Source organism: Hipposideros armiger, unplaced genomic scaffold (genome assembly GCF_001890085.2).
Source record: "Hipposideros armiger isolate ML-2016 unplaced genomic scaffold, ASM189008v1 scaffold_55, whole genome shotgun sequence".
NCBI classification, from domain to species: Eukaryota; Metazoa; Chordata; class Mammalia; order Chiroptera; family Hipposideridae; genus Hipposideros; species Hipposideros armiger.
Genome location: NW_017731405.1, coordinates 2,393,203 through 2,419,021, shown reverse-complemented (window position 1 = coordinate 2,419,021; position 25,819 = coordinate 2,393,203). Strand labels below are relative to the sequence as shown.

General features: G+C 35.6%; 1 protein-coding gene across 3 annotated transcripts in view; it reads right to left on the bottom strand.

Moving 5' to 3' along the window:
* The window catches only part of WDR41 (WD repeat domain 41), a 51,735-nt gene that overhangs the window by 23,210 nt on the left and 2,706 nt on the right, over nt 1-25,819 (bottom strand). For all 3 annotated transcript variants that reach the window (XM_019641030.1, XM_019641029.1, XM_019641031.1), the window contains exons 2-7: nt 25,472-25,587; nt 16,557-16,605; nt 15,241-15,372; nt 12,892-12,954; nt 7,986-8,097; nt 1,178-1,240 (exon numbers count right to left, since the gene is read on the bottom strand). In XM_019641030.1, coding sequence (XP_019496575.1) covers nt 1,178-1,240; nt 7,986-8,097; nt 12,892-12,954; nt 15,241-15,372; nt 16,557-16,605; nt 25,472-25,587 — 535 coding nt within the window. The remainder of the gene's footprint in view (nt 1-1,177; nt 1,241-7,985; nt 8,098-12,891; nt 12,955-15,240; nt 15,373-16,556; nt 16,606-25,471; nt 25,588-25,819) is intronic.

The window sequence follows — 25,819 nt, the reverse complement described above, 5'->3', positions numbered from 1 at the left end:
GACAGCAACTTGTCTGTTCCCCTTCCCCCAATTCCCCAGCACTGTTCCCATCCCCCCAATTCCCCAATAAAAATCTTTAAAAAAAAAGAGAAGAAAGGCAGGGAAAAACTAAGCATCTTTCTAGCTCAATGGAGAACACTGGAAAACTGAATTTCTGCAAGGAAGGAAAAAGAAAAAAATAAGGGCAAAATTATATTTTTAGAAACTACTCTATGAAAACAAAGGATAAGCACAGGGTCTAGAAAATTACTTCTCAGACATTATTACACGCGAAAAGATCAGTTAAAGAAAGAAAACTTCACAGCACAGTGGTGGTGTCTGCAGACAGCAGTTAATAAATGGTGAACCATTAGCTCATGTCTCAGTGGCATTTGCAAACACGCCAACTGACGGTCACAGCAAATCCCAGGGATGGTCCCAGAAGTGTCACAAGCAATGTCAAATGCCCTGTGGGCTACATTAGAAAATTTTTTCAAGAAGAAAGCAGGGTTTAAGAAGCACGCTTACTCTATCAATTCTTGGCACCCAAACTTCACTCTTAAGGCAGTGAGCACAAAAGGCTTTCTTTACTGGCAGCAAATGAGTTAGTTAGCCAACAGTGAACAGCTAAGAAAGCAGCCCTCAAATAGCATATTCACATTCAATTAATACATGTACAAAGTTCCTCTTGCTACCCCTCCCGCTGCTATCCCACTCTCAGAGGAAAATGGCATAAGCTCCCCCCAAGAAGATGGGCCCCGTTGTGGCTTCCTGAGGCAAAAACTCCACAGTCCCTGCCTTAGTGAATTCCCAAAATAATCCTCCTCCAGCCCTCCCAACTCAAGTTTTTAGTTCACAGAATGTTGACAGTAGTTTCATGTGGTTAAAATCTTTGCTAAATAAGCGTATGAGTATGAATCAGCAACAAAGAGGACTGTGGAATGCAAATGGCCGCCTCTGGCATAAGAAAAGCAGGGTTACCTTGCCCTACTTGACTATGTTAGACCAAGTGTAGAACAAAAACTGACCCAACATCTTAAAAAGGTCTAAGTCTCCATATCACTTCAACAATCCCAGGAGACAAAGATTGGGGCAGGGGCAGATGTCCCTTAAATAAAATACTAATTAGTCTTTCCAAAATGTGTATACAAGTCTAGTTTAAAATTTTTAAAAAAGAGAGAAAAAGAGTCATACTCACTCAATTCTTTGCCAACTGCTGCCACAACACAGTTCTTAGGTATTTCAATCAAAGCACTGATCCCTTCAAAAATATATACAACAAAGGTCAAATTACTTTCTTCATGGATTGCATCAAAAACAAAAACATTCTCAGCTTTATGTCAGTCATTTCCCATAAAGGGAACAGTAACAATAAAGCACACACAATTTGCTATATCACACTTCCTTGCTTGCTTACACATGGAAAATTATTTTGTGAAAAGTAGGTGAGACCTTTGGAAGGCATTATTGATTTATTAAGGGTAGGATATACTCTTTGAACATTTTTACTATTGTGGTGAACTTACTTACCAGGGATCCCTTAAGATAATCATCATCACCATTTACAAGATGGCTAGCTCAAGTGAGATGTAAAATTGGCATTTTCCTCAATGTAAATTTTAAGAATCCTGAGTGGGCTCCCTGGCAGTAAATGAGTTAGCCAATGGTCAACAGCTAAGAAAGTGGCCTTGAAATAGCATGTTTATAATCAATTAATACATTTACAAAATTCTTTGCTTTACTGGAATAACCAGATTCAACATGCCACCAGATTTCACCTATTTATTTAAATATAAAGTTCAGAGAATCTTTTTATAGCTGAATCATGAAATGATTTAAAGGCAACCATTACTTCTGTAACATATGTTACAGTTATTACTTTTGTCAGTGAGAATTAAAGAATTGATATATTAGATTCAGAACATGTATAGGCAAAAAACCCTGTTTATTAAAGTTAATTTTTCAATTATGAAATATGTTATATATATACATATATGTAATTTGTAACATATATGCAAATTTTGAAAATATTCTACTTGTTTGCTTTACCTTCCCACCCATCAAAGGATTAGCACTCTTGTAATTTGGGGAGTAATTCTCTCCAAAACCTTTTCTCCACATAGGGTTGTTTTAACATATGTTTTGTATTTTCCCAAGTTCAAGGAGGAGGAGGACATGGCAGAGGAGGAGAAAGGGGAGGGGTAGGCAGTTCAAGATAAAAAAGTGAAGGAGATAGGAGAGTCGTGGGGGGTGGGGACACGGAAGGGGTAGAAAGAAGAGAATTCTAGATGCAGAAAACAGCTTGTTAAAAAATGTTTATCAACTTGTGAAGTGAAAATAATGGAAACTCAATAATCCAGTAGCAGCAACTTAATATACAGAACCACAGAACATATTATTGGAAAGGTTAAGGCTCTTTCCATTGCATCACACTAAGATTATCTTTGTTTATTTCCAAATACAGAAGAACTGCCCCTAAAAGCCCTGGTAGGCCACAAATCAAGCAAGGCTTATGAAAGGAGTGTCATGAGGTAAGGGTCTAACAGCAGGCACTGCTAACTACCTGGCACCCTGTAATTTGGAAAACCCAAATCATGAAAAGCTCGCTGATGGTAACATATGTGGCCTTTTCAAAGCTTTGCAATGGAGTCTCACAAAGGATTCTATCTCTTGAGACACTGATAAACAGAGTAATACTGTGACTACTTAATGTATAGTGCTCAAAGATAACTTGCAAAAGAAAGAAAGATTGCAATAGGTGGTTATTTTCATTAACATACAAAAGTTTCTTTTTAGCCCTGATTTCAATATTTCTCAACCTACGTACAGGCATTCCTCCTTTTATTGTACTTCACTTTACTGCACTTCAGATATTGTTTTTAACAAACTGAAGGTCTGTGGCAACCCTGCACTGGACAAGTCCATCAGCACCATTTTTCCAGTAACATTTGTTCACTATGTGTCTGTGTGTCACATTTTGGTGATTCTCACAATATTTCAATCTTTTTCATTATTATACTTACGGTGATTTGTGACCAGTGATATTTGATGTACTACTGTAAGTTTTGGGGTGCCATGAACTGTGCCCATATAAGACGGCGAACTTAATCCATAAATGCTGCGTGTGTTCTGCCTGCACCACCGACCGGCTGTTCCCGGTCACTCTTCCTCGCCCCCCCCCCTCGGGCCTCCCTGTTCCCTAAGACACAATATTCAAATTAGGTCAATTAATTCCCTCTAATTGATGCTAAGTGTTCAAGTGAAAGGAAGAGCTGCACATCTCTCACTTTAAATCAAATATTAGAAATTAAGCTTCGTGAGGAAGGCTTGTCAAAAGATGGAGGTCAGCCAAAAGCTAGGCCTCTTGCGCCAAACATTAGCCAAACTGTGAATGCAAAAGAAAAGTTCTTGAAAAAAACTAGAAGTGCTATTCCAGTGAATACACGAATGACAAAAAAAAAAAAAAAAAGCAAAAGAGCCTTATTGCTGATATGGAGAAAGTTTCAGTGGTCTGGATAGAGGATCGAGCCAGCCACAACATTCCCTTAAGACAAAGCCTAATCCAGAGCAAGACCCTAATTCTCTTCACTTCTCTGAAGGCTGAGAGAGGTAAGGAAGCCGCAGAAGAAAGGTTTGAAGTTAGCAGAGATTGGTGTATGAGGTTTAAAAGAAGTTATCTCCATTACAAAAGTGCAAGGTTAACAGCAAGTGCTGATATAGAAGCTGCAGCAAGTTATCCAGAAAATCTAGCTAAGGTGGCTACACTAAACAACAGGTTAGCAATGTAGGTGAAACAGCCTTCTTTTGGAAGCAGATGCCATCCAGGACTTTTAGCTAGTGAGGAGAAGTCAATGCCTGGTTTCAAAGGTTCAAAGGACAGGCTGATTCTCTTGTTTGATGCTAATGAAGCTGGTGACTTCAAGTTGAAGCCAGTGTTCATTTACCATGAACAATTAAAAAATTCTAGGGCTCTTAAAAATTATACTAAATCTACTTTGCCTATGCTCTATAAATGGGACAACAAAGCCTGGATTACAGCAATTTCTGTCTACAGCATGGTTTTAAGCTCACTGTTGAGACCTACTGCTCAGAAAAAAAAAAAAGAAAAAAGATTCCTTTCAAAATATTACTGTTCATTGACAATACACCTAGTAACCAAGAGCTCTGATGGAAATGTATAAAGAGATTGTTGTTTTCGTGCCTGCTAACACATCCATTCTGCAGCCCATGGATCAAGGAATAATTTTGACTTTGACATCTTATTATTTAAGAAATACATTTCGTAAGGCTCGAGCTGCCATAGATAGTAATTCCTGTGATGGATCTGGGCAAAGTAAATTGAAAACCTCTGGAAAGGGTTCACCATTCTACTGAGTTGTCGGAAAAGTCATGAGGTATTTTGTCTATGTTTTTCAAAGGTCATTTATTTATATAAAGAACAAAGATCAATCAATGATATATTGCGTTTTGTTTGATAACCTTTTGCCATCTTTCAGTGAGCTTCATAATTCCTCGTTCATAGAAGGACCTGTCTTTATTTGTGAAAAACTGAACAAGGTACTAATTTACAGCCTCATCTGAATTGAACATTATACCACGCAAGGAGTTTTGAAGAGAGCAAAACAAGTGGAAGTCTGACGGCACAAGGTCAGGCGAGTATGGTGGGTGTGGCAACACATCCCATCCAAGCTCCAATAATTTTTGACAGGTGATCAAACTTGTGTGTGGTCTCGCGTTGTCGTGATGGAACACAACTCCTTTACAATTAACAAGCTCTGGATGTTTCTGGATGATGGATTTGTTCAAACTGTCCAATTGCCGACAGTACACATTCAAATTGATTGTTTGGTTCCTTGGTAGGAGCTCGAAAACCACACCTTTAAAATCTCACCGCACTGAGAGCATAACCTTCCTCTGATGAATGTCTGCTTTTGATGTCATTTGAGGAGAATCATCACGTCAGGACCAAGACCATCTGCACACCACATTGTTGTAAGCAATCCATTTCTCATCACCAGTTATCAGTCGCATCAAAAAAGGATTGTTTTCCTCACGTTTAACGAGCATATTGCAGATGTTTATACGCACCATCAAATGAACTTCTTTGAGTTCATGCAGAACCCAAATATCAAGCTTGCTTACATATTCCAGCTTCTTCAGGTGGTCGTGAGCACTTGAATGATAGATGTTCAATGTTTCTGCAATCTCTCGTGTCATGTAACGTGGGTTTGACTCAATCAATGCCTTTATTTTGTCGTCATCAACTTCGGTGGGCCTCCCTGACCAAGGAGCGTCATTGAGATCAAAATCACCAGCATGGAATTTTGTGAACCATCATTGGCGCTGACGTTCTTGTAGAGCATGATGTTCTTGTAAACTTGACGCAACTTTTCACAAGCTTGACGTGTGTTTCTCCCTTTATGAAAGTAAAATAGTAAAATATGGCAAAAATGCAGTTTGGTCTTCCATCTTCAACTTGTAAAATCTCCCAAACTCAACCAAATCACTCAATTTTTTTTAGAATGAAGCTGGAACTGTCAGCTGTCAAATGACATAGCAATAACATAGATGCAAATGACTTTAGTACTTCCAAAAATGAACTAGTGCCATCTGTTGCAAACATGAGTCATGACTTTTCCGACAACCCAAAAGATGCCATTAAGAACATTTATGATTCGTGGGAAGAATTAACAGGAGTTTGAAAGAAGTTGATTCCAAACCTCATAGATGACTGAGGGGTTCAAGACTTCAGAGAAGGAAGTAATTACAGATGTGGTAGAAATTGCAAACTAGAATTAGAAGTGGAGCCTGGGGCCAGCCGAGTGGCGCGTTGGTTAAGAGCTGGCTTGGGACGCCAGAGGGCCCTGGTTTGGATACCACATATGAGGGCCACTGACACTGCCCTCTACAGCTAAGATGCTAAACAACAGCTCAACCTGGAGCTGGGCTGCTGTGAGTCCACGGCGACGGCGTAGGCTGCAGCCCCTGCTGCAGTGGGTTGCCATGGGCTACCGTGTGTAGCCAGCAGCCGGCATGAGTGGCCCTCAAGCCACTGTGAGCAGCCATCCAGAAGCCGGCGACTGATCTGCCTCACCCGGGAAGAGCGCAATGATGGTGCCAACTTGGGCCAGTGAAGCAAGCAACGTCCTCCACAACTAGACTGAAGAACAACAACAACAAAAATGACAACAACTTGTCTGTTCCCCTTCCCCCAATTTCCCAGCACTGTTCCCATCCCCCAATTTCCCAGTTAAAAAAAAAAATCTTTAAAAAAAAAAAAGAGCAAAGCCTTTTAAAACAATTAAAAAAGTAGAGCCTGACGTTGTGACTGAATTGTTGCAATCTCATGATGAAACTTCAAAGGATGAGGAGTTGCTTCTTATGGATGAACAAAGAAAGTGGTTTCTTGAGATGGAATCTACTCCTGGTGAAGATGCTGTGAAGATTGTTGAAATGACTACAAATGATTTAGAATATTACATAAATGTAGTTGATAGAGCAGTGGCAGGGATTGAGAGGATGGGCCTCAGTTTTGAAACAACTTCTACTGTGGGTAAAATGCTGTCAAACAGCATCATTAGCTACAACCATTCATGAAAGGAGAGTCAATCGATGCATCAGACCTCATTGTTGTCTTATTTTAAGAAATTCCAACAGCCACCTCAGCCTTCAGCAACCACCACCCTGATCAGTCAGCAGCAATTAACATTGAGGTAAGACCCTCCATCATCAAATAAATTACAATTCACTGATGGTTCAGATGATGGTTAGCATTTTTTTATCAATAAAGGATTTTTAAATTAAGGTATGTACATTTTTTTTTTAGACAGAATGCTATTGCACACTTAGTAGACTACAGTATAGTGTAAACATAACTTTTAAATGCATTGGAAAACCAAAAATTGTGAGACTTCCTTTATTGAAATATTCGCTTAATTGCAGTGGTCTAGAACCAAACCCCTAATATCTCCAAGGTATGCCTGTACTAATAATCATGGAATAAAATTCACAGATAACCACAGGCTAGTGTAAGAAACAGAAAGAAAAATGTACACGTAAATAAAGAGCTATAACTCATGATAATAGTACACATGAAAATACACTCTAAATTAAAACAAGATTACTAGTGGTCAAATGTTAAACTGAAAGGTTAAATTGTAAATTCTGGGAAGTTATGGATATAGTTTTGCTAAGCTATCACGTTATTTTCCGGATATTTTATATTATCTATGTAGAGATAAGCTAGTTCCAATTATGAACTGAATATTCAGTTCACAGGGCTCCCACTACCTTTAAGACATCAACAATATGCTTAATATTCATTTCAGGAATGCTCATGGGTTCATTTGATTACTTTTAAAAATGAAAATAGTTAATAGTGTATCACATGACTTCAAAGTTACTGTCATCTAAATTTACTCATGTATACTTAAATATTTTTATTTTTAATAGATTTTATTTTTTAAGATCCTTGGTATCAACAGAAGTCAAAACTGATTTTTTTTCTGTTAAAATATATGTCAACGGAATTGAGAAAATAGAGTTTTGTTAGTAAGTTTGCACATGAATGCACTTTTTAGTAAAACCAATCGTAAAATGAGGTCATTGTTAGGAATCTATTCAAAGTCCATGACCCCCAAAATAAAGAAAAAAATGCTATTGTGAAGGTCTCCTTCTAGGTATCAACATGTTCATCAAACTCAGTTTAGGAACACGGCCCAAGAGCATATTTGAAAAGACTTTTCTTGACCACTTTTGAGAAATTCTGTTAGAAGGGACAGAGAAGCCAAAAGGAGGAGAAGGGGGTCTTTTCCTTGCAATTTGTGATGGAAATACATGTTACACAACCCTTAACCCAAAATAGAAAAATATGGCTACAGGTTATAGATTCAGAACTAAAAAGAAAAATCCCCTTCCCCTTGTGCATGAAGGGTCTCTATGAAGATTCATTGTGTCTTTTAGAATCTGTCAATCATGGTTCACAATTACCTTGATTTATTTTTTACCTGTATCAGAAAGGTGACTAGTCTTACACAGGAGATCAAATTTTCGGTTCCACACACATAGGTCATTCCCACCAGACAGCCAAACATCTAGTCTCTGAAGAACAGTTAAACACTGCAAAATTCATGTGAAATGTATATTAGTTTAGAAATGCAAGCATCCATTAGTGGTTTTAAAATGTCCCCAAATTCTTTGACACCCGCCCCATCAAGAGGTGAAATTTAATTCTTCTCCCCTTAAATGCAGGCTCTACTAAGTGACTAGCTTCTAATGAATATGGCAGAAGGGAAGGTGTGTGACTTATAAGACTAAGACATAAAAGACACAGTGGCTTCCTCCTTCCCCTCTCTTAGGTCACCTACTCTAAGCAAATACACACACACAAGCAGCTTTATGAGAAAAGATCCACAAGGACGTGAGGCCTCTAGACAACCACCAGCACTGACCTGCCAAGCATGCAAGCCCCCTGGGAAGCTCCAGCCCCAGTCAGGCCTTCAGATGACGGCAACATGAGAGACACAGCACCATCCAGTGGAGCTGCTCTCTATGCCTTACCACAATCACTGTCAGTACTGTTTCAAGCAACTAGGTTTTGAGGTAATTTGTTACTCAGTAATAAATACACAAGCTTAAAGTAAACTACTTTTTAAATAAAACTGAAAATATGACCTTAGATTTTATGTATCTTCCAAATTAGTATGTCCTAATTATTGATTCAGGTAAGTGAGTGTTTCTAGGTCCGCAGAACCCTTTAGAGTACACACCTTTAATAGTATTCTCCTTACCCATCGCTCAGGTGAGCCTAAGGCCAAGAGCACGAGAATAAGAAAGGGGAGAAAAAGGCTCGGAAGTCTCGCCTGGGCTGAGGGTGAGGTTGCTTTTAAAACTGCTGGAATAATAAGGGTTGAAATAATCAAGCAGTTTATATTTCAAGAGGTCGTACCCTGTCTAATCTCTGCAAGTTTAATATCAGTACTGCATTCCTTTTTATTACCAAATAATATTTCACTGTGTGGATATACCATGTTTTGTCCTTTCAGCAGCAGATAGGCACTTCAGTTATTTCCACTTCTGGGCTATATGAATAATGCTGCTGTGAGCATTCATGCACGTTTTTGTGTGGACATACATTTTCATTTCTCCTGGAAATACATCGAAATCAGAGTGCTGGATCAAATGATAACTGCTTAATATTTTAATGAACTATCAAGTATTTTTCAATCAGCCATGTATGAGGGTTCTAATGTCTCTACATCCTTATCAACACATATTATCTGTCATTTAGATATTACCCATCTAATGTATGTCAAACAGTATCACATCATGGTTTTGACTTGCATTTCTCCAATGATTAATGATGAGCTTCTTTTCATGTGCTTACTGGCCATTTGCATACCTTCTTTGGAGAAATGTCTTTCAAGTTCTTCATCTATTTTTAATTGGGTTGTCTTTTTATTGTTGAGTTATAAGAGTTCTTTATGCATTTCTTTATCCTTTCAGGATACAAGTTCCTTATCAGATATATAATTTGCAAATATTTTCTCCCATTCTGTGGGTTGTCTTTTCACTTTCTTGATGGTGTCCGTTGAAGCATAAAAGCTTTTCATTTTTTGATGAAGTCCAATTTAGCATTTTCTTCTTCTGTTGCTGTGCGTCTGGTGTCATATATGAGGTACCTAACCCAAGGTCACAAAGATTTACTCCTACATTTCTTCTAAGAGTTTTATAGTTTCAGCTTACATTTTGCTCTTTGATCCATTTTGAATTAATTTTTGGATATGGCATGAAGTAGGGATCCAATTTCAATGTTTTGTATATGGCTATCCAGTTGACCCTGCATTATTTGTTGAAGAGACTATTCTTTCTCTTATTGAAGGGTGTTGGCACCCTTGTCAAAATCAATTGACCATATATGTATGGTTTTATTTCTGGACTCTCAATTCTATTCCATTGAACTATATGACTATCCTTATGCGAGTACCACATTGCATTAATTTGTAGTAAATTTTGAAATTGGGAAGTTTGAGTCTTGCAACTTTATTCTTTCTGTTCAAGATTGTTTAAGCTATTCTAGGGTCCCTTGCACTTCTATATGAATTTTAGAATCAGCCTGTCAATTTCTGCAAAACAACAACAAAAAGCCTGCTGGAATTCTGGTAGAGATTGTGTCCAATCTATAGATTGGGTAGTGTTGCAATCTTAATCATATTAAATCTGATCCATGAATAAGGGATGTCTTTCCACTTATTTAGATTTTCTTTAGTTTCTTTCAACAATGTTTTGTAGTTTTTGGCATACAGGTCACATCTTCTTCAAATTTATTTCTAAGTACATACTTTATTTTTTTAGATGTTACTGTAAATGAGTTGTTTTCTTAATTTCATTTTTGGAATGTTCACCGCTAGCATATAGAAATACAATTAGTTTTTGTATACTGATATTGGACCTTGAAACTTTGCTATATCCTCTTATTCTAATAGTTTTGTTATGGACTTAGAATTTTCTAAATAGATCATGTTGCTTGTGAAGACATAGTTTTATTTCTTCCTGTCCAATATAGATGCCTTTTATTTCGTTTTTATTGCCTAACTGTCCTGGGTCAGAACCTCTAGTAAAATGTTGAATAGACATGCCAAGAATAGACATCCTTGTCTTGTTCCTGATCTCAGGGGGAAAGTATTCAGTCAGTCTTTCACCATTAATACCATGTTAGCTGTGGGGTTTTCAGAGATGCCCTTTATTAAGTTGAAGAAATTCTCATCTATTCCTCGTCTGTTGACGATTTTTATCATGAGAAGGTGTTGGAGTTTGCCAAATGCTTTTCTTCATCTATTATCATCATCGTAGTTTTTGTCCTTTATGCTAACTATGGTATATTACATTGATTGATTATTCAAATGTTAAACTAACGTCATGTTCCTGGGATAAATCTCACTTGGTCATAAGTTTGTAATCCTTTTAATATGTTTTTGGATTTGACTTGCTAGTACTTTGTTGAGGATAATATACTGCTTTTGTTACCTAACATCTTATCATTAGCATTTCCAAAACTCTCTATGTATTCTTTTAAAATACTATTTTTAGGATATATATCTATCATAATTTAACTATTTTCCTATAAGACATGTAGGATACTGCCAATCGTCCATTTATAAAATATATTTGTAATACACACTTCTGTTCATAAATCTCTGCCCAAGTTTTTTATTATTTCCTTTCAAGAGTATGCTAGAAGTTGAATTTCTGGGTCAATTCATGTAATCATTTTTTTTTAGATACATTCATAAAGCCAAACTGCCTTCAGAAGATCATATCAATTTACACTCTCAACAGCAAAAAAATACTAATTTCACCACCTCCTGGCTAATACCAACCCTCATAAAAACTTTACTAGTTCAAAAAATAAATAATAGTATTTCTTATATTTATTAGGGATCTGAATTTAGTAAATTATCTGTTCAAGAACTGAATCAATGAGCTAAAATGAGTGAAGTGCTATTTTTAACAATTTTTTATGTGAAACAGGATCACAGCAGGAGTAAATACAACTATGCAGATGATTAACATTATAGTAAAACCCCTTTAAAAAGTACTTTCAGGGGTGGCAGGTTAGCTCAGTTGGTTAGAGCACAGGCTCATAACACCAAAGTTGCCAGTTCGATTCCCACATGAGCCAAGGAGCTGCACCCTCCACAACTAGATTGAAACAACTACTTGACTTGGAGCTGATGGGTCCTGGAAAAACACACTGTTCCCCAATAAAATTTTTTTTTAAAGTACTTTTACCATACTGGAATAAGATACTTTTTACTGAACAGTTCATAAAACAGTTCACCAATGGAATTTCCCCAATATACTAAATTTTTTCTCCTTTCCTGTTCCTTCAATTCATGTATTTTCATTTGAAAATTAATGATGTCAGACAGAAAGTGAGAATATATTATAAGGAATTTAAAAGGGGTATCTTTCAGATCACATAAAGCATAGAGATTTGATGAAGTCAATACTTCAATGACTTCTTCAAAGACAGCCCATTGTTAAATTAGATAATAAGCAAGTAGTAAATGGAATTTTCTTCCCCAGAGACTTTAATAAATTGATAATTAGAACAGCACAGTAGTATGAGATGGCTACCAGAGATGCTGCCTTTGGGGGACAAAAAATGAAATACCTTGACTATTGGCACAAAGCAACTCTTTTTACATTTAAAAAAAAAAAGTATTAGCTCCAAATTAGAGATCAGTTATCTTTAAAGCAAATGAGGAAACATTACCTCACTTTACTAGTATCTTTCCCCAAGCTTCCTGAGATTATTGAAAAATAGTAGCACTTTCTGAGAATATTTAAGGTAATTTCTTCTGTAGGAATCAAAGTAACCAAGTTTTATCCAAGTTTGTTTCCCCAACATTTAACAGAGTTCCTATTGTGTACTAAGCCCCAATTAATATTTGTAAAATGAATGAACCTAACAGTAGCAACCAATTAGCCACGTATGATTTTGTTTTGGAACTAACTGACATGTCTTATCTTTATGACTTTATAGAAGTCAGAGGTTGAGGGACAAATAACTCTATGTTTTTAGCTCAAAGTATAAAGAAGCAGACTAGCTACTGCTATAGAGTCATTCTGCAAGTAATATTTCTTTCTAGAATTACCTACTAAAAACATACTTGGTACTACCTTTTTCTTTATCTTGCTATAGATATTTGCCACCTGCTCTAATTTCAAATGGAAACATTCTAGCATTTAATATATATGCTCCCAAAAATCTTATCTTAGAAGAAGCAAATAACTGTAGGTATGCTTGAAATAAATAATTTTTAAAACCTACAAAAGCAATTTCATCTAACTTACTAAACAATATTTTCTGAGGCAAAAAGATCATAAAATAGCTGCGTAAGAGCTTACCTTTACAGTAGACTGGAAGTATGATACTTTCTGAACTTGTCTGCCAGTATCACAATTCCATACCTAAATTTATGTTAAGAAATAATTTCTAAACAGTATTTTTACATCTTAATTATAACTGTTCTAATAATTAAGTCATAAATGCTACACATTTAGGTGGAAAATAAAGCATAAAATATTTAGTTCTTATATTACTACAAAAATTAATTCATATAGTGAGTCATCAACTTGTCATAGCAGGCTTACAATCTAAAATTAGTTTGAAGAAAATTTTACTATCAAACTATTTGGAAATGCCGACAGAATGGATGATCTGAAAGCTGAATCTTTAACAGGCGTTAAAAATTGTGACCATTTAAATTTTAAGGTTTATTCTCCAAAATAATCCACCATAATCTAATAAGCATTTAACATAAAGTATTTATACTAAAAACTATTACATCGATTAATTTTTACTGAAAGCTCTCTCAATGTGTATGGCATAATTTACTACTGTTATCCTGATTCAAAAAGACAGTAACAGTGTATTCCTATTACCTGCATACATATTTAAAATAATTAGAGGACCTCTCATAAAATGTCCAAAGTTAGTTTGACTTATAAGGGGTGTAATAATTTTCAAATTTTCCACACCATTTCCTATGGTAAGATATATATTTTGCCACATCTGAGGACACATTTACATAACATATATATATTATATATATATATATATTATATATATATATCTCCAAATTTTTAAGATTATCACTTGACAAAAATTTTAAAATCTACCCTCAGCATTTAATTAATGAAGTTAGTTAATAGTGAAGGCCCATGAAGAGTAAATTTAGAATTTATCTGAGTAAAAGGAACTGCCAACAATGCAGCCTAGATTTATTTTTAACAAGAAAAGTCATTCAGCAAAGGAAATAATTCTATACTACCATTTATAGGTAAAGTTTATACTGACAGTATTCCAACTACTCATCTCTGTACTGTAATAATAATTTCAATAATTGCCTCTTAATATTATTATAATACCTCAGGAATGGTCTAATAAAAAAGCATTTTAAATTCTACTTTTGCAGAGATTATACTGATACTAAAACAAAAAAAACAAAAAAAAAAACTGTAGTGTATAAAATATTTGCCTAAATAGAGAAGTAATAAAGCTACTCTGACAAACACATGAATGAATTTTATGCCCTTTTTTATGCAATATTATAATCACCACAAAATATAGTTTATCCCCATTTCAGTCTTTTATTGAAATGTTACCACCTACTGGCAACCTGTTTAGAAATCACTGCAAGTGATAAGCTCATTCGAAGTGTCATGAAGTATGTCTTGGTTCCACAGAAGACCGGGAAGCACTGACTTCTTTGGGCTTGCTCTGAAGCTTATTTCACTAATGCTTGAAGCTATTTAAACAAAATTCTTAAATAAGCACAGGCTTTTTAAAGCTAATATATGATATCTTTTAATAAAATAATGAAAGATTACAGTTATCCATAGCATTTGGCTACGACCTTCACAAATCCAATTCCTCATACAAATATTAAAGGGCTGAATTTGTTAAAGTAAAATATTTTATGAAGACAGTATTACCCAATGGTTCAGAACTCTGACTCTGCAGTCAGACTGCTTGCCTTCTGCCTACACCAGCTGTGTGACCTTGGGCAAGTTACTTAATCTCTCTTTGCCTTTGTTATCAGTCAATAGAATAATAAAAATACTTATTGTAAGGATGAAAGGGATTAATATATGTAAAACCACTGCCTGGCACACATAAGTACTTTATAAACTTTACTAATGCTGTTACATCTTAAATTTTTACCTAAAAGTATGTGGGAAACAAACGTAATTTACTTTTTTTTAAACTTGTTTTTAAATACTAAATATTAAACACTAAGCAGGTGGAAATTCACTTTTCTGTCAGACTGGGATGCTCAAAAGGTTTCTATGGGTTGGGACCATTAATTTCTTTTGCTGTACAATAAGCAGGAAAAAAATGTGAATTATTCTTCAGCCCAACTCATCTTTACTTCCCTAAACAGAAAAACAAACTGAGATAATAAGTATTTTTAAGCCCACTTTCTCCATCTCCTCCATTTTATATAACTTAACATGTCAGTAACTGGAAAGAATAGCTTAAGTCATGGGGTTTCCCTCAATAATAAGCCTTTTTCCAGTCTAATATTTTTCAGATGCCTAATACTTTTAAGAAGTGTCTTATGAAGGCTAGAACAAATCATTTCTGCTAAAACAGGGATGTACAGACAGGCCCCAAGAGGCTAAAGACTAATAATGTATTTACTGGTCCCCTGGGTCACTATAGCTATTTCACTCTTTCAGATTTAAGGATATAATAACTGTTCTATCAGCAGAGGCTGTCAAGATCAGTTGATTTTTTTCTTCACAAGCTTCCAAGGAAGGAAATGTAGTAATAGCTGTTATCTTTTGAGTGTGTCCACTGAGTTCCAAAAGTTTTTCTCCCGTCTGAAATACCAATAAAAATGTTAATGGGTTCATATTTCACAACTTAAATAATCTTAATTGGCAACATTAAGAAGAATCACCATGTAGAAAACACATACATTCTATGTGAAATTACTTAGACCTTATCATTTAACTTTAAGTAATCAAATAGAATCTAAGCAGATGCTGAAAGAGTAGCCATAAACAATTTGAATTATTTAATAGAAAATACTATTTTAGCATATTTTATAGAAAATTTAAAGGAATATTCTTTCCACATGATTTTAATAATATAACTGGATAAATTAAGCATAAAAACATCAGTAATCTGTAGAAAAAAATAGGAAGTCATCATTATCTAAGTATGTTATCTAAGTGTCCACAGTTATAAAGTTGTGGAAGGAAAAAAAGTCAGCATAACAACAAACAAACAAACAAAAATATATACATACAGCCAATAACATACCAACCACTCATCAAGTCGGCCTCCACTCCATCTCTCCCTAACAGCTACTCCCACCCACCCATCCTTCAGTCTCTCAAGGACTTCCATACTAAACATTCAAAAATACAGTGTAAATATAACAAACTGCTTATCTTTCAAGGCTACAGGATTTCATGAATATGGGGAACATAATGTTAAAGAACTACTTTAACCACAGGCAAAGCCATTGAAAAATGAGGATCTGACGGAGTCAAAACAGATAAGATAAATACGTCAAAAGAGAATAACTTGTGTATCAAAGAATCAGGGAGAGAGGTCCCAGAGAAATTTAGTGAAGCTTTAAATCGTTTTGGAAAAATAAGCTTTTTATTATATTACTATTGAAGTCAAACATGAGAAGCATGTTATATCATGCCATCATACAATTTTGAAAGGAAAATTGTGTCTCCCTCAAAAATCAACACTTGATTCCTTTTCAGAATCACTGCATAGTTACCGATAACTTAAATTTTGTTCAATAAGATTAAAACTTTTATTTTCTTAATTTGGCATTTGGTTCTCAGGAAAAAATCTTAATAAAAAAACTCTATAATGAATTATTGGTCCCCATTTTAAATGAATTCATTTGAAGTATCTCTTTTCAAGTATTACTTGGTCTCAGTCTCCTAATACGCAGATCTATCTCCAGATAGTGTTTATGAGTGTAGTCAACTATACAATCATGTCTTTATTACACAATCCACACACAATCAATACACACCTGGGCGTTCCATACAACTACAATTCCATCATCACCAGCAGATGCAAATCTGGTTAGAGAAAAAAGGTCAAGAAAAAACAAATCACTGGTGACATTTCAATACTAAGATTACTAAGAACTATCAAAACTTAGATATTTGGATTTACTCATATCAATGCAGATTAAGTTCTAAGCTAATTTAACGAATACTGATGAAATACCGTCTAGGTTTTATGCCAGGTACTGAGGACCCCAACATAAATAAGACCATTGACAGTGTTACAATGAATAAACTGCAAGAAATGTAAGAATGAGGGAATCTGTACGTGATCTTTAAAGTCCTTCCTTGCTTTAAAATTATAGGATTAAACCCTCACTTAAGTGACATGAAGCCAAGCTAAGGACCAGCTTCACTAACGGGAAGTGATATTCCAAGAGTGGAACAAAGGAATCATGTCCTTAGATAAGTTCATTGTTTCTATTATTTTCTCTGTAAAAATATTTTAAGTCTACTATTTAAAGCCAAGATCTCTCCTTTGCTCCTCTTGGCTCTTATGTCTTATTATATAAATACCGTGTTCTTGGTTTGGAAGATTTGGGAGTTTTTTGAGGCTTTTGATGATGATGATGATGATGATTACTGAAAATGCTTGAAATGCAAAGAGATAAAGGAAAGTTTATTTCATGGAATGAATAAAAGAGCTGTGATGAACTCAGTTATAGCTTATCTCTCCTCTTTACCATCACTGTAAATAAAGCAACAATCACCTATATTTTGTAGGAATATATCCATGACACAAACATTATCAAGAAAAGTAATTTGTTGTACAGGATTATTCATCATAGTGACTGCATTACAATAAAATCAAGAAAGCACTGTTCTCAGGCAGGGTCCCAACACAGTGATATACAGCAATCACACTGTAAGCATATCAAGTAGCTTATTATTCATAATGTAGTACACACGTTTTTAAATGATTCTTTAATGAATCAAAATAGATTCCCAGTTACTCCCATAATGACTTTCATTCACTTGAAATCAAGGTTTGCTTTTTTGAACAGGAGAGAAGGAAGCGGTATTAGAGACAGCCAGCTATGAACTGCATATATATATATATATATATATATATATATTTAAATTTATATATTAATATATATTTATATATTTAACATATATTTAATATATTTATATATATAATATGTAATATTTAATATTCATATATTTAATAAATATATATATTTAATCCTAAGAGTAAAAATCAACGAGATAGTTCTTGCCATTAAAGAGCTCATAGTCTACCTTACTAAGTAATGTTACAGGGTCCAGATCATGCATCCATTGAGAATTCTCATTCATACTTCTTTAAACTTATAGAAATCATTCCCTTTAAACACCTTCCCTTTGAACATCTCAGAGAAAGTATTCTCATTCTTGTCAACTGTGAGCTCAAAGTACAGCAAAGTTTCACAAACATTTGTATGAAATAAAATATTTTCACAAGTAATTCCTATGTCCATTACCTAAGTGTGCATTTAATAGTTCTTATTCATGTGAATTTACTTTAAGTCAATGGTGCTACAGATTCAAATGTAACCTTAGAGGACATAATAAAAAGTATAACCCCAAAACCTGAACATAACCTTCCTGTATTCAATATCTGCATCACCATAACAAATTGGAAAAATAAAAATAGAAAATTAGTATGACAATACAGAAATTCCCTGTGGTTAACTAACTTCCCACCTAATCCACAGGTACTTTCTAATACATGATGCAACTAAAATAGTATATGTTTTTTACAATAAAACAAAGTTGAAAAATGCTACAATACCAGAAACCAGACAAAACTGAAAAATAGCAAAGCTTTCACTTAAAATAGATTTTTTTTTATCTTGTATGCCAAAACTACTTGAAGAAAATTAGAGTAGTATATAGCTAGAGTCTTACAAGAGAAGGTGAAGGGAACATCAAAGCATTTTCAGGAGCCACAAACATTGATGTCACTGATTCTTTCATTAGATCTACTTGAACACCAAAATTTTTTTCTTAAGAAAAATGTATATATTAACACAACTTTAATACATGAATGACTAAGGTCCTTTTATAGTTCACAAATAAAATGGTCATGTGCAAAGATAAAACCTTTGGTAAATTCTCCCCTCCCCCAAATCATAAATAGAAAGCTCAACTACATATCAAGTTTACAAGTATCAGAATACCAAAAAGTCCCTGTGACTTCTATTAGGAGGAACCTCCATTTCCCTGAGCTCAAGTTTGCATGAAGGAACTTCTACTACTAGAGAAGGACCCTTGGCCTCTCCCTCCCCGACTGATCTAATAAATGCGTTTGAGAGAATTAATTTACCATGCTCAGTTCAGAGCCTTCTGGGTCTTCTATCTGTCTGTCCATCAAGAGGGAGCATTCTGCTTTGCTCTTGTTTCTGAGGTAAGCCTACATGTGAATGGAAGGTTTGCTGATGGCCAGTTGTACCAGTGATTCAGTGAATAAGTCTACCTAACTCGGGGTGAAGTATTAGCAAACTCATTGTGGTTGTATACCAATGTTATGTCCTTTAATCCAGTTTTTTGCCATTTATTGCTTTATCAAGCTGATACGTTCATGTCCATCTGTGTGATTTCTGCATGTAATATCTAAGAAAAAGATTTATTTTATACTGAAACAAAAATACCTTTTAAATTGACATTTTTATTTCCTCTATAAAAAGATACTTTTTTTTAACTTTTCATTATAGAGAATTTAAATATATATAAAAGTGGAACGAGTAAAACAAAAATCCTCTGGGCCGGCCGAGTGGCGCAATGGTTAAGAACTGGCTTGGGATGCCAGAGGGCCCAGGTTCGGATCCCACATATGAGGGCCAGTGACACTGCCCTCCACAGCTAAGATGCTGAACAACAGCTCAACCTGGAGCTGGGCTGCCGTGAGTCGCCGGCGACGGCGTAGGCTGCAGCCCCTGTGGCAGTGGGTTGCCATGGGCTACTGTGTGTAGTCAGCAGCCAGCGTGAGCGGCCAGCAGCCGCAGTGAGCGGCCGTCCAGAAGCCGGTGACTGATCTGCCTCGCCCAGGAGGAGCGCAATGATGGTGCCAACTTCGGCCAGTGAAGCAACGCCCTCCACAACTAGACTGAAGAACAAAACAACAACAACTTGTCTGTTCCCCTTCCCCCAATTCCCCAATAAAAATCTTAAAAAAAAAACCAAAAATCTTCTGGTACTCATGACCTTTCTTCAATAATTATCAACCCATGGCCAGCATTGTTTCATCTGTACCATATCCAATCCCCTCTCCACACATTATTTTGAAGCAAATCCCAGTCACTACATTTCATCAGTAAGTACAATATTTCAGTATGTGTCTCTCAGGACCCTTTTACATCACAACTAATGTTAACATTTAATTCCTTAATGTCACCACATACCTAGTCAGTGATCAAATTTCCCTGATTGTTTTTAATTTTATTAGAAGCAGGCTATAAATAAGGTTCATATATTGCAATTAGTTGATATATCTTTAAAATCTCGTTAATTCTATTGAGTCCTTTTTTTTTCCTTGCAATTAAGAGTTCGTTTTCTAGATTTCTCATAGTCCAGATCTTGCTAGCTACCTTCCTGTGTTGTCATTTAACACACACCTCTGTCCCCTGTATTTCCAGTAAATTGATAGATCTAGAGACTTAATCGGATTCAAATTTGACTATTTGGTAAGGCCACTTCATAGGCAATTTGTACACTCCACCAGGAAATATAATTTCTGGCAGTCTGTGTGTGTGTGTGTGTGTGTGTGTGTGTGTGTAATGTTAATAGCTATCGTCTAAATTTATCATTCTATCAGAGGTTGCAAAATTACAATATTCCAATTCTAGATGCTTCCTAGCTTGAATTCTTCTGTAAAGAGAAATTTCCTCTCATCAATTATTACTGATCCCAAGTTACAGTTTGTACAGCAAAGGCAGTATATATCTTGAGTTGCAGGAACCGCTTCAAGAGAGGACTAGCTGCCCAGCTGTGTGGAATGTGGTCATCTGCCTCCAGCTGTTAAGGCAGGGTCCATTTCAGCTTTCAAGTCAAAATCATACTATCTCAGTTGTTTCCCAGCCATTTGGAAAGCCAGAGACACATTCTTGGATGACTCTCAGCAATGACTAAGCGAAGCAGGGCAAAACATATTAGTTATTTCCATCCAACATAGGCCTCCTTTGAAGGGCATCTTTCCTCCAGAGCTCCCCACTGGGCCTGCATAGACTGTCACATCAGAGACAGCTCCCCTTGTCCAATACTGCCTTCTCCCTTTTCCCTTCATTGGTATTTCTCTCTAGTAAACCTTTTTGCATGCTTAACTTCATTTTATTGTCTGTTTCCCAGGGAACCCAGGTATTAGGAGGATCTAAATCATCTTGACTATTGATTTCTTCTCTCTGAATATTAATGACAAAGTTATTCTTAGCTTAAGATTATTTTCTTCAAGATGTAACATATTATTTGTTGTTAGTGAAATATCAAATTGTACTGAGCTTGTTTACTTTCTTGGAAATATACAGCTTCACCAGCCCTCCTCGGGGCATATTTTGTTCTCCAGTCTGGCACTTCATGGTTCACCTGATTCTTTTCCAGTCATGATCATCATCCTATATAACCTTGTCTGTTTCCTGGAGTAGCAAGGAATGGTCAAATGAGCAACAGAGAAAACTATTCTTAAGATGTGTATGAACTCAGTTTAGTTTAATGTGTCAAATGCTAGAGTATTACATGCAATTTTAGCACAGTCCATTTTTTAGAAGACTCTTGCTGAGGCTTAGCCTTCTTTAGTGATCTCCCAATCAATATGACCCTCACTTCATGTTCAAAAAATACTAAAGAAGAAAAGAAAAGGCAGCTGTCTGTTAGGTTATACAGGATTTATTTGGTATCTTCAAAAACCAATCTAAGAAAATTTTCCACTCACTGATTTTAGCTGAGCCACCAAGAAAACAAGAAAATCCTTCTGCAAAATTCTCAATAAACTGATATTATCTAAAGACCTGAAGCGTAAAGCCTGGATTACAACAGCTGACCAAAAAACCAGAATGTAATGTCTACAAAACTAAATAAAAACATAAAAAAATATAATAATATAATATTTATTTAGGGTATTTTGGTAATTTGACAATACATAAATAATGTTCATATACAATGGTAAAGATAACACTACACTGAACTATGAAGTTAACAATATGTTCATCTCTTAATTCTATTTATAATATTTATATAGTTTGTAGATTTTTTTATTTCTTTGTTACCAATAATGACTCTTTCAGTTATTTATTTATTTTTTTAGTACACTATAGAATTGAATTTTTTTAAAACACAGATTGAAAGTTCTACAGGTCTGTGACTGACTGAAAAACTTCATACCTGGTTACATGAAAATTTGACACAATGATGACTTGGGTACAAAGAGTTACTGTATTTCCCCATGTATAAGACGCACCCTTTTTTTTGAAAAATTTGGGTTCTAAAAACTGGGTGCATCTTATACAGTGGTTGTAGATCATTGTCAAGTCATTTAAGAAGTGTGGCATTTCAAATGCCATAGATGGAACTGAGGACGGGGCAATATATGAAGATAGTGATTCGTCATCAGACACAAATGAGAACAAGCTAATAGTTGGGAGTTTTGACAGTGATGAGTTGTATGAATTTTATGATGAATAAAACTTGAGTTCAATAACTTTATGTAACACAATTTTTTTCAAATTTCGGGCCCCAAAATTAAGGTGAGTCTTATACATGGGGAAATACGGTAAATGTGATTTATGAAGTAACATCTTCAATTTTGGAAAAAGCCAAAAAGTAGGTTTTTTTCATCTATTCTAGACATTTAGATTCACTGTGGTGGACAGCAAGCATGGCTGCAAATTATTCTTCCTCCCTATGTCACCATTTGCAACAGGATTTAGTTCCTTCTCCCATTAAGGGGTAGAGTTTATTTATCCACTTACTGAATTTGTGCCAGTTCCTGACTTGCTTTAGCCAATGAAACAGCAGCAAACAACACAGAGACTTGAAAAGTTTTACATTGGGGCTAGCCCTTTTGCTGGTATTAGAACTCCATGATCACTATGTGAACAGCACTTGAACAACCATATGGACAGAGATCCTAGTCATCCCAGCTGAGACCAGCCAGCCCCAGCCATTCCACCTGTTGACCAGATGCTTGTGAACTTAACCAAGTCCATCCTGGTGCAGATGGAAAAAAACCTACCCAGCTGAGCCGAGCCCAAACATCTTCCTGCAAAATGGTGAGCTAAACATACTGCTATATAGCAATTTTTTAAACCACCAGTTTGGGGTGATATTTGACAGAGTAATACAATAGATAATTGATATAATTATTTATGGCTTTTATTGTTTACAGAACATTTACTGTATTACTGAACAACTGAAGTACACACAAACACCTGTGTTTGGGGAAAAAACATAATCAAATATCAGCATTTGAACCATGATCACTATTCTACAAGATGACCTTTTCTGGATATTCCTCCTCTAACTATGTAATAAGACTAGCCAAGAGAATGTTTCAGAGGACGGATAGCAATGAACATGGCACCTTAATAGTTAATCTATATAAAAATTTAACGACCACATCCTAAAAGTATACTGTATATTTTTTATTTAGCTTTCTTAGACAAAATGATTTGAGGATTCCTTATGGCCCAAATATTAGTGATTATGGTCTAAGAATTTATTTGAGATTTTTTTTAACCTACCTAGCAACTTACTATGGTAAAATATGGTACAAGAAAATTTTAGCTGTCCAACAGTCTATCTTCCCAGAAATGTTTAGTTTCAAAGATCTCACTAAATAGAGTATCTCTTAAGACATACCAACAATGAATATTACCAAAAAGGCTGAATATTATACTATGTTAACATGCTATGATTTGGTTGGCTTATATCACAACAGGAAAATAATGCTGATAGGCTAGTAATATATATGAGGCAAATCTTTTCAGGCGTTAAGTTTAGAAGCATGTTGTTGTATAATAATTTGGCTGGACTTTGTCCCTGGTTTCTAGACGGAAGCTGGGCCCCTCAGACCTCCCCTGAGTTTATGCTAACAAGATGACTCGCGGAGGGCCCCTAGACAATTGAAGGATGCGGTCTGGTCATGTGGGAAATATGAACCATATAATTAGAGAGTTGGGGCTTGGAGCCACAGATATCAGCCTGATCACTAAACTGCAGGGGGGAGGGAGGCTGAAACTGAGTTCAATCACATGGGGCATAATTTACTCATCCCTATGTATGAAACCCCAATAAAAAAATCTGAACACTCAAAGCTTGAGTAAGCTTCCTCGTTATGACAGACACGGATGTGCTGAGGGGCGACAGATCCTAAAGACCCAGAGTTTGTATTTGGGACCCTCCTAGACTTTGCCCTATGAACCTCTTCATTTGGCTGATCCTGATCGCATCCTCCATAATAAAACTGTAGTCATAAGTATAGAGCTTTCCAGAGTTCTGTCAGTCTTCTAGTGAATTATCAAACCTAGGGGGATAGTGGGAAGGTGTAACTCGTTGGTCAGAAGTGTGGGTGGCCTGGAAACCCTGGAGACTGCAGCTGGTGACTGAGGTGAGGGGAGTGCTGTGCAGGACTGTACCCTAGCCTGTAAAATCTGACCTAACTCCAGGTAGTGTTAGAATTGCATTGTACATGGGAAGAGCAACTAAATACCAAAAACATAAGAAAAGCAGAGAGAAGGCAGGTTAATAGACATGAGACGTGACAGTCAGAATTAGGAATAATCACAGTAGCAGTAACCCATGGAGTCAAAAACGGAAGAAGAAAAAAAAAAAGTATCAAAGGCAAAAGACACAGAGATGATAGTGGAAGAATTGACAGGGACAACACAAGTGGAGTTAGGGAGTTAAGATGGCAAGCAACATGTACCGGTAATAGTCTGGGAATTCATTAATTCATTTAACAGCCATCTACTAATTAACCTGCTACATGTAAGGTGCTGCGCCATGTACTAAGGATACTGTGGTGAATTAGAAAAATATGGCCCCCACTCTCATGAAGTCTACATCCTATAGAAGATAAATACTAAATGGTTACACAATTAATTGTGTAATTGTTGTGATACATGTTATAAAGGATAAACACAGAGCTGAATAAGGGTTTAATAAACAGATATACAGATCAGTGATAAGCTAAATCCACAGTCATGGGGTCTACACACCTTCACCTCTATTTGCAAATATATTAAACACAACATTATACATGTTAGCAAGGAAGTACAGAATAATGTACATTTGTATGAATTTTTAAATTTATTTTTAATTATAGTTAATACAATTTTATATTAGTTTCAGGTGTAGTACAGTGATTCAACATTTATATATCTTACAAAGTAATCACCAGAATAATTCTAGTAACACCTGTCATTATAGTTATTATATTATTTACTCTATTCCCTATGCTGAATAATATTCATTTTAAAAGGGTTTTATCAACAAAAAATTTCAGATTAAATACTTACCCTCCACTAAAAATAGCATATTCCTTGTAGGTACCTGATATTTAAATATTTCCCACATTTGTTTCTCAAATTTAGGTTCACCTTAACATAGTTATTTTAAAGTCATACACTTCCTCTGGGCTAACAAAAATATTTCTAGCCCATCAAACAAACAAACAAAAAACCTCAAACAAAAATAGTCATCAAATTACCAAATATGACATCCTGACTTTTGAGCAAAAAAGACTTCACATACAAATTTCATCAAGATGCAGAGGTCAATGTCTACCAAATGATCAGTTTTTAAATTTTTAGAAAAGATGGGTTAATGTTGAAGTTGTTTTTAATATAAAAGTCCCTAAACTCTTTCCAAACAGGAGTCAATTGGACAATTATATAGAATTTCTTACCTGTAGTCATCTAACTGTACCAGAAATCGTACAATGTCATGATGAGCTTTCAGTACAAGCAGTTCAGTGTAGGGGTTCTGGGTTTGTTCTTCGCCTATTGTCTGTACAGGAGATTTCTTGTATTGGGGGAGAAAAAAAAAGCCAAAATAAAAGAGAAAGAGATAAAATGCTTTATGATAAGGCCATACTAGAATAAAACTACATGGTATACATCTAAGAATACAAGATTTAAAAAGCTCTAGGGCCGGCCAAATGGCGCGATGGTTAAGAACTGGCTTGGGATGCCAGAGGGCCCCGGTTCAGATCCCACATATGAGGGCCAGTGACACTGCCCTCTACAGCTAAGAT